This window comes from Nothoprocta perdicaria, unplaced genomic scaffold (genome assembly GCF_003342845.1).
Source record: "Nothoprocta perdicaria isolate Ctin4 unplaced genomic scaffold, notPer1 scaffold_157, whole genome shotgun sequence".
Classification (NCBI taxonomy): Eukaryota; Metazoa; Chordata; class Aves; order Tinamiformes; family Tinamidae; genus Nothoprocta; species Nothoprocta perdicaria.
The window spans coordinates 1,265,389-1,278,110 of record NW_020454727.1 but is presented as its reverse complement, the minus strand read 5'-3'; the positions used below and the strand labels follow the sequence as shown (position 1 = coordinate 1,278,110).

Here is a 12,722-nt window from a genome sequence, read left to right as displayed (position 1 = left end):
AACAACCAACATGACTTGAAGCTGGGGTTTTAGAGTCTCCCTTCATGCAATAGTCCGGAGAGCGATTCAGCATCTTACCAATGCAGCGTGATCCATCAGGGCTGGTCATGAAGCCTCGTGGACATGTGCACACGTAGCTGCCTGCTGTGTTGGTGCACTCGCCACCATCGCACACGCCGGAGATTGCGCCGCACTCGTCCACATCTAGTAAAGAGCAAACCAACAGGCATTACTTAAATTGTGAAACACCTTCTTGTGAAAGGAGGTGGGACCAGAGCTGCGAGTGCACAGAGATAGGCTAGTTGTGAGCTGTCATGGAATGGTTGAGATGGTTAGTGGCCTCCTACCAGTGGATTCGGAAAGGAAAAAAAAGTCTCCCCCAAAGGATGATTCAGAGAGCTTCATGGAGTCATCTGCATGGAGTTCATCTCCATTGATGAACAGGTCTTTTGGTCCTGAGCTCCCTGGAACACAAAGGAAGCTTCAAGATAGAAACACTCAAACACTCATTCATGGAAATTAATGAGACAGAAGAGAGGAACTAAGTCAAAGGGACCCGGACTTGGTAGCCCCATGAAGGATGGATGTGCCCAAGAGACACCTATTTGGGACTCTGGCTCCTTCTCCCAGTGCTGCTAGACAAGCACTACCTAAAGAGCTCCTGGAGCAGAGTCCAGTATCAGCAAGTCCTCCTCGTGCACTGGGCTCCCGATCCCAGACGGCAGCAGGCAAACTGCTTTGATCTCACTTGCTGCTTGTAAAGAGGGTCAGCCAAAGGGAAGATGAGCAGTCCAGGGCAGATGTTCCAGAGCTTTGGGGAAGAGATGTTCTCCTAGACGCTCTGCCAGGAGCAGATGCAGTTYGTATCATGAAGAAATCAGGCTGAATGGATTGTCCTGAGCAGGAACCTCTGCAGTTCTCTGTGAAGTTCTTCCTGCCTGCAGCTACTACGCTTATCAGTTGAGTGCTAAGGACACTTGTCTTCTCTCCCTTCCAATTTCGTCACTGCTAAAGTATCTTCTGAAATCACATGCACTGATCTAGCAGCAATCCTTCCACCCAAGCCTGCCACTTTTCCTTAAGTTTCTGGTTCTGCCCTAGATTTTCTTCCTTCCTCCAGCCCAGCCTTTCCTAGCCTGGGAGCATGTCATGGAGTGAGCTGCTTATCTCTCACATTAGTTCATTATTACTTATCTATTATTTATCTGTTACTTATAACAAAGCAGATTAGTGAGACAGAGATGCACTAAGTCCTCAGCAAGATCACACCTAATTATCCCTGAAGATAAAAGAAATACTAGTGAAACACCACATCTKAAAGGAATCCCAGAGAATCGGGGAATCTTAACGTTCCCTGATCCGTTGCCCTGCTAATGTCCTCTAAATGAGTGKGTAGGAAACCACCCCCAGATGGGTTCCAGCCTAGGAAGGACCATCTGTGTCAACAAGTAAAGCCACACACTGGTTTTGCAGCAGATAACCACCCTAGGGATATCACTTGTGCCGTGTGAACTTAGCATGTGCTCTGAGAGCAGCTCTAACATGGAGATATTTCCAAAATAACCCAGCCATTTTCATTACATCTTTGAGGAGGCCAATGGGTTAATTATTTTGTGGTGGAAGCCCTAGCTAAACCCGGATGAGGAAACCCAGAGGGAGCCCATGGAGTGCTGCTTAGCGAGGTGACTGCAAGGGAAAGGGGTTAGGAGGGGGTGCAAGCCTGAACACGTTCTCCTGCAGATGATGTGCACAGAAATATCTCCAGTTTTGCCTGCAGCAGTGAGACAATATCTGACGGCTCCGTAAGTTGAAGGGAAGAGAGTGGCAAGACAGCAATTTTGCAAATGGAAACTCGTTTTCAAAAAGTTTAGTCAAATTACTGCTTTGAAATGCACAAGCGCCAGCCACACTCGGGTGGCTGTGGACTCTAGGAAGCAGTTTTGGATGAGAGGTATAGATTTGTCTCTATTAACAACTAAAAGCTGTTTCAGAAGCTGCTCTGGAATTGGAATTTAGCCTCCCATTAATGCACCCAAAGCAGTTGGTTGCTGSTCATGGTCCAGGTGGTCAGGAAGAGACAGATGGAACATTCACCAGAGACTTTTCACAATGACAAAACAAAAACCCCATGTTTTGGCTATCGGTGAAATAAATGATCTCTGCTAAGCCGCAATATTTACTGTATTTAAAAACTGTAGCACATTTGCRAATGGATATGGGAATGGATTTGGAAGATGTGAACTCACCTTAGGGATGAAGGCAGTGTCTGCACACATGGAAAGAGCTGCCAGAACCCACTCCTTTAAGGAGAAATCAGGGGAAATCTGTGCTGAGAGCCAGTCGACCTGGCTGACAAGTCAAGCAGCAGTGGGCAGGAGCCCCAGGGGCAGATCTCTCATCTGGTTTGCTGGGAGGAAAGGGTGACAGTCACCCGGGTGGCCAGTTGTGCATGGTTTGCACCGGGAAAGGTGCGGGTCTTTGGAAGGACAAGCCGGCCTGCAATGCCACAGTGCCATGCAGTGGCTAGCTGTGCTAGTGCAGACCTGGACACGGAGAATCGAACTGGGATCAGCCTCTCAAAAGCATCCCGGCTGCTGCTCCGTGAAAGCGGGGAGATGGGAAGGGGACACAGAGATGCTGCATGCAAAGATGATGCTGCGGGCACTGTGCTCTGCAGGCTCCAAAAGGCAAGACACAGGTTGAAGCTCAAGCTTTATAAACTCAGGCTGGAATACAGTAAATGTCTAAATAAAATGACATGAACTGCCTTTGATTGGAGGCATAAAGGATGAGCAGAGACCTGTATCACCCCTGCTGTGGATACAGCCAAAGAAATAACCTTCAACCTCTCCTCAATCTCACAGCCTGGGACAAACACAAGRATCTTCTGCTCTACTTGGGCTGTGACTCCAGGTCCCGAAGGATCGAGTGAAATCTCTTTTACCCTGCACRCAACCAAGCACAAGCACACAGGACAGGTGACACAGTGACATATCAAGAGGGGACGATGCATTGCTCTTTTTCCCTGGCTTTTTAGGAAAAGTCAGAATGGGACTTTCAGCTCTGCAGATTTCAACAGCACAATCGTTGCCCCTGGCCTGCAATGTTTGTCTCGCTCTTTGATGCTCAGAGTCTCTCAGCAGCCGGGCAGGACTCGAAACCTAGACAGGCAGCAATGCAAACGCGCCAAGAACGCGGTCCCCACCTGGGCCCCTGCGGGGAAAGAGATTTTATCATTAGAGCCTCCCCTGTCGTTTAATTACAGACTTGTGTTGGGTTACAATTTGCAGAACACGCCAAGGGAAGGAGTTTTATGAAGTGAGCACCGGTTGTCCTATTAGAATGGGTAAAAAAAGAAAAAAAAGAGCAAAAAAAAAAAAAAAAGGAAAATAAACAAATAGACAAAAAGAACAGCCTAAAATGTCTGCATAGCTCTCCTGAAGTGTGYTGTAGGAGAGATCCGGAGGCCAGCTGCAAGGTAGGCATCTCGTTAGATCAATGTTTAGCACATCGTATCAGTCATGCAAGCAAATGTGCATGTGGTGGGGGGCAGGAAGCACATTCCACATTCCAATCCAAAGGAAAAACAGAAGCAATTCAAAAGGTTACATCAATCTGCAATATTTTTTTTTTCTCTTGAAAATCCTAGCTCATATGAGCTCRTATTGCTGGTGTTAGCAACCCAAAAACCAGGGGGAAAAAAAGCAACTTTGAGAAATCGAGCTGGTAGCGAGCTCTGGACTTTGGTTCTGCTTTCTATATTTTTTCTCTGTAATGACTTTTAAAGTTTAGCTTCATATGGAGCTGAAGTCCTTGGAGGGCYTGACTCAGTGAGACACATCCATACCTCTTGCTAAACACCCCGCTGCCAGTTTGGGACCAATTTCCCCAATTGTAGCCTGGCTACTTCATGATTTTTCCAACTCTCTGTTAAAAATCAAAGCAATCCTCAGACAATGGCAGAATTCAATGCAAACATTGATTTTGGACCTGGTCTCTATTTTCCAATGCTCAATGGTCGAGCATTGGAACTGGCTCGATCATTTCAGCTGGAAGTCACACGGCTAYGGAGCCTCCGAAATGGAACTGCAAAGCTCATCCAACACAAGTGCCCACAAACATGTTCAACTCCAGCATTTCCAGCTGCTAAAATAGGAGGACTTGATGGAGAAAACACCTCTGCGCAGTGTCTCACCAATCCTTCCTCGTGCAGTGCACGGGATTCTCAGATCCTCCTTTCTAGAAAGCACAGAGAAACCACAGAGGAGAGTAATGGAACCCCTCAAACCACACCAAATCCATGTAAACGAGCATTTAATAGATCCAAACAGGGAGCTCTTCTGTAGACATTTTGTGAGAAAATTGAAAACATACTAATAAAACGGCTCTCATATTCCACTCAGGAAGAAAGTGAGCCAGTCTATCAGCTCTGTTCATGGAAAATGAAGGAAAAAAGCTTCCTCCAATTTAGAAATATGAATGAGATTCAACAGAGCAAAAACCAAAACCTTGTCTTCATTAGGAAATTAGGATTATGTGTTCTGCTAGGCTTGCACGTTAGTCTGTAAGTATACAAGTGGTATCTAACATATCGCTCTACAAGTGCTGAATGGATAAGGGGGGTAGAAAGAGCTGGGGTTTGGAATTATAGATTTACTTGTCCTCAACAGAATCGGCCTTCTTATGATGCGAGTGACTATCAGAAGTTCCTCTCTCATAGACTATTCTGAACAGAGCTTGATAAACATGTGTCATTCACTCCCTTGACTGAATTTGTTGAACTGAAGTATGTTTTTCATCATACTTTATTCTATCTTGTATGTGATCATCCTGGAGCAATCAGGACACGAGACACTTATGCCTTCTGGGGCACTGGAAAGCATCCTGGATGAGGCCTGGGACAACACGCTTTGCTGATAGTGGAGCTGGCTTAGCTCTGTGTTATGTGGTAGAAGGAGAGCTATGGAGAAATGAAGTGATATCATTGGAAATTGTGGAAGGAAAACCTTTCTTCAGCCAGGGATTCCACACACAGGAGCATGCGAAGGAATTGTTCCACTAAGTCTAATTTCTGAGGTTCTTTCCAGGATAATTTAAAAATGTAACACCCTCCCACACTTTCCTGTGATTTCCTGATAAAGCCCTTTGTATCAGTGAGATCCACCTGATTTCAGCTTTGACGGCTCTCCGTTTTTCCTGCTGTCACCAGCAACACTTCCTTGCGTTTTCTTCACCTATTCTCCCCACCGTGCTCTAAGTCTGCTGGGATGTGTCCTTCCCTCCCTGCTCACGCACTTGCAGCTCCCTGCAAAATCCATAGGACCTGCCCTGGGTCTGGCCAAGCTACCACCTCCCAACCTCTCARTTCACCCATTAGCCACCATTCGCCATCTCCTCTTATCCTCTCCCTCAAAGACATTATAGAAGTGGCCATTTGGCCTTTGCAAAGAAGAAGGGCTGGTTTAAGAGCTCAGCTTTGCTCTCTCATTCCAGCCCCCTGCTGTGTTCCAGGCACTGCTTATATCTTTCGGAGTATGAGCAGGCAATCTTCTGTGCCAGAAATTCCTCATCATGAGCTGCACAGCCCCAGGCTCAGGAACTTTTGATCCCTGCAGCTCCCTCAGAATACAATGAACAAAGGCACAAAAGAGGCAATTTGAGAGTGTCACATTCAGTAGATGAGCCTCACAAATAATTCTGTAACTGAGCAGCCCTGGATTTGGAGGATATTTGAGTGCAAATCCAAACTTGACGTTGCATTCACTGKTTTTTTTTTGCCTTGCAGCTAGAACAAGGACATCTTTTACCTTCTAGGGTGACCAATACTCAGCCTGTATTTCCATCTGCAGCCCTCTCACATGCCTGGAAGAAGAGGTCTGCACTGGGCCATGCTATCAGCACAGCAGATCTTGCATAAGTGTCTTTATCCTACAGGAATTATGGAACTCCCATTTGTGTTGGGAGATAAGCGTCGCTATGGGAAAGGAACAGCATTAGCAGCACTCCTGCCTCTTCCCACCAACAAACAGCCCGAGGAAGATTAGTCGTATGTGGCGCCGTGTTAATGAGGGAGGGATCATCAATCAGCAGGCCCAGTGACAAAGCTCTGACCTTTGGCTGAAACGCAATCCCATCCACTACCTTCACTCCCCAGGAGGAATCTTCTAAGCGGAAAAGAGGAGAATCTGGGAACTTGGGAAGAACTGAACAAAGGCAGTCAAGCTGATTTTGATGTTTCCTGGATGACAGACTTGGAGGAGGAATTCCAAAACAGGAGGAGACCATCTCTTCTTCCTAAGGCTGGATGGTTTCAATGCAAGCTGGGAAACCATTGCTTTCACCAGCTGCAAAGCTCGTGCAAATAGATTGAGCAAGGGGACTCCTGCAGCGCTGAGATTTTATTTTTGGAGCACGCCTCAATCAAGAAAAGATCCTCTTTCATGGTGGTTGTCATTATTTTGATTAAAACCCTTGGCCCAGTGTAGAGATTGTGTGGTTTGATAGAAGCCACCTGGGCAGTACAGACATTTCAGCAAATCAGGAATTAGCTGCTCCATCTGCCRTGCCAAATAGTTCACTCTAACACATCAAAGAACGGAGAAAATACCTTAAGAGARGGCCTAGACCTCCCTGTTTACATGAAGTGTTGGTGTAAGACAAACCTTCACCAAGATGCTGCATTCTCCCATTCACACAATTCTAGAGACTCGCAGYGGGTACATCTCCTGAAGGGACAGCAGTTATGGCCCAGACAGAAGCGTCCTCCTCTTCTCCTCACGGGAACACACTGGCAGTTCCCGTCCAGGAAACAATCCTTTCAAAACCATCTCAACACCGTCAGATTAAAGCATGTTCATGGCATTTTCTCCAAAGGATCCCTAGGCTGGTAAGCAATCTGAGAGGCAAGCATCCCCTTTTCATGGTCTCCTTAGCAAGTGAGGAATGCTAAGCGATGCAGCAGATACTGTAGACACTGGAGATGTCTATTTTTATGGCTGTTCAGGAAGGAGAGCGGCTGTTTATGGCCACTCCATGCTGCTTTTGCAGCATTCCGGGAAGTGCGAACCCATGCAGAGGCCCCTCGCATCTGGATGACAGATTCGGATGCCGCATTGTTTTTAGTCTCAGTGTATAGGAGCTTCCAACTAAACCAATTTCAGATGTGCTTTTCCTGGTCTCCAGCCAGCATGGGTGAGGTGTACCAAGCAAGAGTCATGTTCTGCCTCTAGAGTTTAGGCCAGGCTTGTCGTGTGGTCCAGCTTTTGTCCATTCAGGATCCAATTTGCAGTCTGAGGAATGCGGTTTTCACTTGAGATCCATATCAGAGGGCTCTTTTGGGTAAGCCAATGTCCCTGGATGCTGGACACCACACAAAACCCTTCCATTTGAGTTTTGGAAAGCTTTCTCGTATCCTGCCAAGGAAGATCCACTAGCACAGAGGYTCTCTTAACTTAAAAGAGTGTCCACGATCTCTGAAGTATTGACCTCTGGTGTCTCACCMTGGAAAAATTTTCCTAAGGGCTGTCATGGCACTTCACGCACTGAYCTAGAGACCACTAGAAATGAAAAATGCCTGGATTGCAGGGGGTGAGGATATTGAAGGGTTCCTTGGAAGCAGTGATGCCCCTTTTCCTAACTGCTGGAAGAAACCCCATGGCTCAATGTAYGCTGTGAAACTCACAGTGCCATGAGACTACATCCTTGGCACACTGGCTTCTTTGAGGGCTCTCCGTGCACCAGTTTGCTGCCCATAATYCTGCCACTGTAAACAACTCACCTGGAAACACACTCCAGAGGAGTGATAAAGGAACTGTTGAAAAGGGACTTTAAAGAACTAGAGCCAGGCTATCAAAACAGCACGGAGACTCCTGATTTGGTGGCACTGTGACTGTACCTAATCTCTGCTTTTGATCCATGTATGTGCCTTATAGTGTGGAACAGGGGTCTAAAATACTGCCTGTCACTGGGTAGGTAAGTCCTGAATTTAACTAAGGAATGCAGTGGAGCAGCTCACCATGAAAGCATGGCAAGCCTAGGACAAGAACCCCAAGAACACAGGAATCTTCATCCTTCAACTCATCAAAACTTAGTCAAGGTTCGAGGCTGGGGTAGGGCTGCTTTGCATTTCCCCTTTGTCAGCCTCACAAATGCTCTGCATGCAGAGACATTCTCCAGTTATTTAAAAGCCCTTGTGCTCTCAGTTGGTACCTGGAACTCAAGTTCAAATGAGCTTTCTGGTGAGGTCTGTCACAGTCTTACCTTCACATCTGTGGTTGGTTTCACTCTGCTTGTGTCCTGCAGGGCATTTGCACTCGTAAGAACCCACTGTGTTAATGCAATTGCCACCTTGACACAGACCAGGAATGGCTTGACATTCATCCACATCTACAGGGAAAAAAAAAGGAAAATCATCAAAAAGTACCACTATCAAAACAGAAAAAGTTTCAGCTGGAGTTCTGCGAAAGAATCAACTTTGCTCTAAGTAGGTAGATTTACATTTCTTAATGCAGTTATCCTACAAGTAGGTGGATTTATACTTCCTAAAGCCATTACTTTAAGTACGAGCTCAGAGCAAATGGAATTAAATGCTAAAATTTTACTTGAATTTTACTTTTATTCAAAGATTTTCCAAACGTTTCCTTTGGAAACCTAACTGAGAGCAGCACATTCCCCTGAAATAAAATGACCTTATGGAAAGTCTCTAGTTTCTACATGCTGTCAGCTACAAGACAAATAAACAGATGGGGAAGCACAGGAACCAAGGCATGGGTGGTAAAACCACAGCAGGTTGTCTATGGAACAAACAGACCTGACCCCTGATCCTGTGTCAATGGTGATGCCCTAGGATATATGACTATGGACTTGGTAGGGTCTCTATGGAGACTCTTGGGAGTCCTAGCACTCATCCATCACTTTTGGTCCACATAAGAGAAAATAATTCCATGGTATTTACCTTGACAGGCTCCGGTTCGGATGTTGGGAATGAAACCTCGGCGGCAAGGGTGAGGCTGGGCAGGGCACATCTCGCACGGGTGTCCCCAGGCCCGTCCAATCGTGGCACAACACATGGTCTTGGTGCAGACGATGCCACTCAGTTGGCCCTGGCACATCTGGTTATTGACTTGGCTAAAGCAGGGACCAGTACGATAGTCTGAGGGAGAACAAGAATATCCACAAGTTAGGTCAAGACACACACACAAGGGCTTCTCTCTAGCTTCCCAAAGTGCCTATTCCCTCCCTTTCTTCCAGAACAACATCAAACCCATAGCATAGTCACTCGAGTGCAGAGTTGATGATTCTGGGGGGAAAAAAAAGCCTACAATCATTGGAATACAAAATTTTAAGGCTAAAGTGCTGGTTATGGGGCTTTCTTTCTGCCATGTGTTTCACGTGGATGATAAGCCACATCATCCAGGTTTCTCCCAGGCTTGGCCCATGAGAGAGAGGTGGAAAGCGAGAAAGAAAAAGGTCAGAAAGACAGAAAGAAAGAGAAAGGAGGAAGAAAGAAAGGAAGGAGAGAGGAAGGAAGTGTCTGAGAGGCTTGTTAGTACTAAGGAATGTGGTTTTGCCACTGCTTGGGCTCTCATGACCCTTGTTTGGGATATTAGCACAGCAGGTACTCCTCAAGGAACAAAATTCTTAAACCCTTCCCCTCCAGGAATACATTATTGCCTGCAAGCATTTGATCTGTAGCTGTAAAAAGGACCTTTAATGGTGTGATTGTCAAACCAGATAACTCCACTTCAATCATCTAAAGAAGTTACCTGTTGGTCAATCAGCCTGTTATTTCAGATATTCTCACCGAGATTTCTGAAGCTGTTCAGGGGATTTTGGCACCGCAGTGCCCAGTAATTGACTGTGAACCATAATCCCTGCAACACTACCTGGATTAGCCCACAGCTGTCTTAGCAGTGAGACACTTGGATTTGATATGCGAGGCAATTAAAGAACTTGTGTGGAAAGGAGACCTTGGTAAGCAGCGAGTCACAGGCAGTCTGGGGCTCAAATCTGCTTACATGCATTTCTATTTAACATGTTCTAAAACATTTTAGTGCAATACAGACACTTAAAAAAAAAAAAAAAAAAAAAGCAAAGTTCAGTCTTTATAATTCAGCTCTTTGCATGAAAATTTTCCTTTTTTTCCTTGCATTTCCTTTCTTTTTATATCCTAACACCCATATGGAAAGAGCAAAAAAAGTAAGGAAAAAGACGTCATATAGAAGGTTTGAGACAAGAAGTTCTTCCTCGTTGGGTATGTTCGCAGGGCAGCCCTATTGGCAGATCTACACTTGGGTGCAATTATTGCCTTTGTATTTCTGGAACTGCTGGAAGCTCTGTCATACTTTAAAAGGAATGCCGATAAAAACGTCAAAAGGAGTGTGGCCTGTGGATGTCACTAAGAAGTAAACATCAAAAGGAGGTTGGGGAAAAAAGGAACAGAGATTTTGCAGTTTCATTGGCATAAAATTGGCACGATCTCATAAAAATGCCTTTCCTTGAAAATCAGATGATAAATACGTTCTGTTTGCAACAGTGAATTTTCAAATAATCCTAAAGATTGTTTTTGACCCAGTTTAACGAGTTACCAAGGCATATGGTCATCGTTAATGCCTCCTGACAGGACAAGTTTGATGGTTTATTTCATTCTAATTTATTTCAAGAGGAGAGATCAACAACTTCGGATTCTTTTTCAGCCATTGTCACTTTTTATGAAACTGAAAGGCTCTCACTCGTATTTGTCAACTAAGAGACCAAGACCAAGGAGGGGCATTTGTCACCACACAGAGGAGCAATTTTCAACCCCAAAGAGTTTAAATCTTATAAGCAATCAAAAAAAAAAAAAAATCTATGCCAGAAATTTCTTCGTGAGCTCCGTGCATATCAATGGACAAAACAATTCCAAAGGGGAATTCCAAAGGGCAACGAGGATGATCAAAGGTRAAGAAAGGCTTCTGTGTGAGGAGCAACCGTGCTGGCTAGCACTGCTCTACCTGGGAAAGGACAACTGGAGGAAGACTTGAAAGCAGGACACAAAATTGTGGCTGTCCTGGGAGAAGCAGCGTGGCTACGTGCCTTGGAAGCATCAGGAGGCACCACAGGAAAATAAGTGGTAGTGCTGGTTCAAAATAAATGAAGAAAGAGGTTCTTCAAGCAAAATGAATGGTAAGGAATGTTCTTCTAACAGAAGCTGTCAACGATYGAAGCTACAGATGCTGGAAGCCCAGGACAGTCTTATGGAGAAGCTCTATAAGATTCCCTAGTCCTACATTGATATACCCCCAGAAGCTGAAGAGATCTCATGTTGTAGCATCTTTGTGGTCGTAAAACAGGATTGTGGCTTAGCTGGGCTGCAACTCTAGTCAAAAGAAGGATGGAGAAGACCGTGGCCTTGATGTCATTGTGGTTCATATCTCCAATGGGCTTTGATAGGACAGCATTGTTGAGAGAAAAAGGRTAAGCTCACACCTCCTGTGCCGTGGCTGCGTGTGCTGCATTCCTTGAGATCGATAATGAAAGAGCCATTGTGATGAGAACATCTCATTTTAAACAAATAATTGAATAAAATAGATTCTCATATTTAGATTACTTCTTCTGAGGGAGCGAAGCCAAGAAATCGCAGTCTGGCATCCAGAAAACCTGGCAGTGTTCTAGCTCCCATCTGGTGTTAATTTTAATGGGTCAAATTATTAAATCATTAGTGAGGCACCGATCAAACTTTATTAAAGAAAGAGCTGATGCTTAAGGTCCTGGAATAGCCTGGGAAGAAGATCCCGCATTCCAGGACTGCGGTCTGGGAAGTCTGGTCTTTGCAGAGATGCTTCCTCATTGAAAGCTGATTTTTTTCCTATCTCATCTTTAAAGCCCAGCCTTACAGCAAGTCTTATGGGGCAGAAGAGAGGCAAACTCCACCCTTCCATCTGCCAGCACAGTCATTACCAAAGGGGCTGCCAGAAATTCCTGCTCAGGCCTTATTTTGGGAAGAAAAGCTTCAGTAAGGATCCTTACACCCCTACCAAGCAGGTCTTTTAAAACGTGGGACCACAGATGTCTTGTCCTTTACYAATCACATACAACTGCAAAAAGCAKCATGCAAAGGCACTTCTTGAGATAAGCTCCCCAAAAGATAAGCTCCCCAGAAGTGTCTGCAAGCAGTTCCTACTGGACAGGCACGAGCTTCCCTGAGGCACCGAGCCTGTTCTTCTTTCTTGCCCTGGTCGCCTCCAAAGCAGGCTGTGCTCAGCACATTTGGACCGCAGGCTTCCTTGGATTATTTTAGATAGATTATTTTGCCGTTCACATCCACTTGCCTTGAGCAGCTGGAGGAGCACAAATCCTTCGAGCGCAGAACGCACCAAGACACCAGGGTTGCGTTGGCCACCAGAAACCTGACTCCTTCCTACGCTATTTGGCTTCAGCCCCTTCCCTCTGACCCCACAGAGGGGTTTTAAAGCCCAGCTCAGCAGAACTGCAGCGTTTTGGATGTGCTACAKAGCCTGTTTGGGGCTACGGCGCGTCTTATCTACCCGCCCCTGAGGCCAASGTAGGCCCCAGACGTGTTCCAGAGAGGAAGTGCAACAGGAACAGACTTCATTCCTGATTTCCATGTTTGGCTGGTTGTCATGGAGCTCCTTAGGAAGCCTGACAGGGAATGAATGGCCATTCCTGGCAACTGAAAGCCGCAGAGCCTTGGGGAGTCGACGGCTGAGACCCGCGCGCTGCAC

At 45.8% G+C, this 12,722-nt stretch overlaps 1 protein-coding gene across 2 annotated transcripts in view; it reads right to left on the bottom strand.

Moving 5' to 3' along the window:
- Positions 1–12,722, bottom strand: part of FBN3 (fibrillin 3) — a 63,398-nt gene that overhangs the window by 31,043 nt on the left and 19,633 nt on the right. For both annotated transcript variants that reach the window (XM_026035265.1, XM_026035266.1), the window contains 3 exons: positions 8,954–9,151; positions 8,260–8,385; positions 79–204 (listed from right to left, as the gene is read on the bottom strand). In XM_026035265.1, coding sequence (XP_025891050.1) covers positions 79–204; positions 8,260–8,385; positions 8,954–9,151 — 450 coding nt within the window. The remainder of the gene's footprint in view (positions 1–78; positions 205–8,259; positions 8,386–8,953; positions 9,152–12,722) is intronic.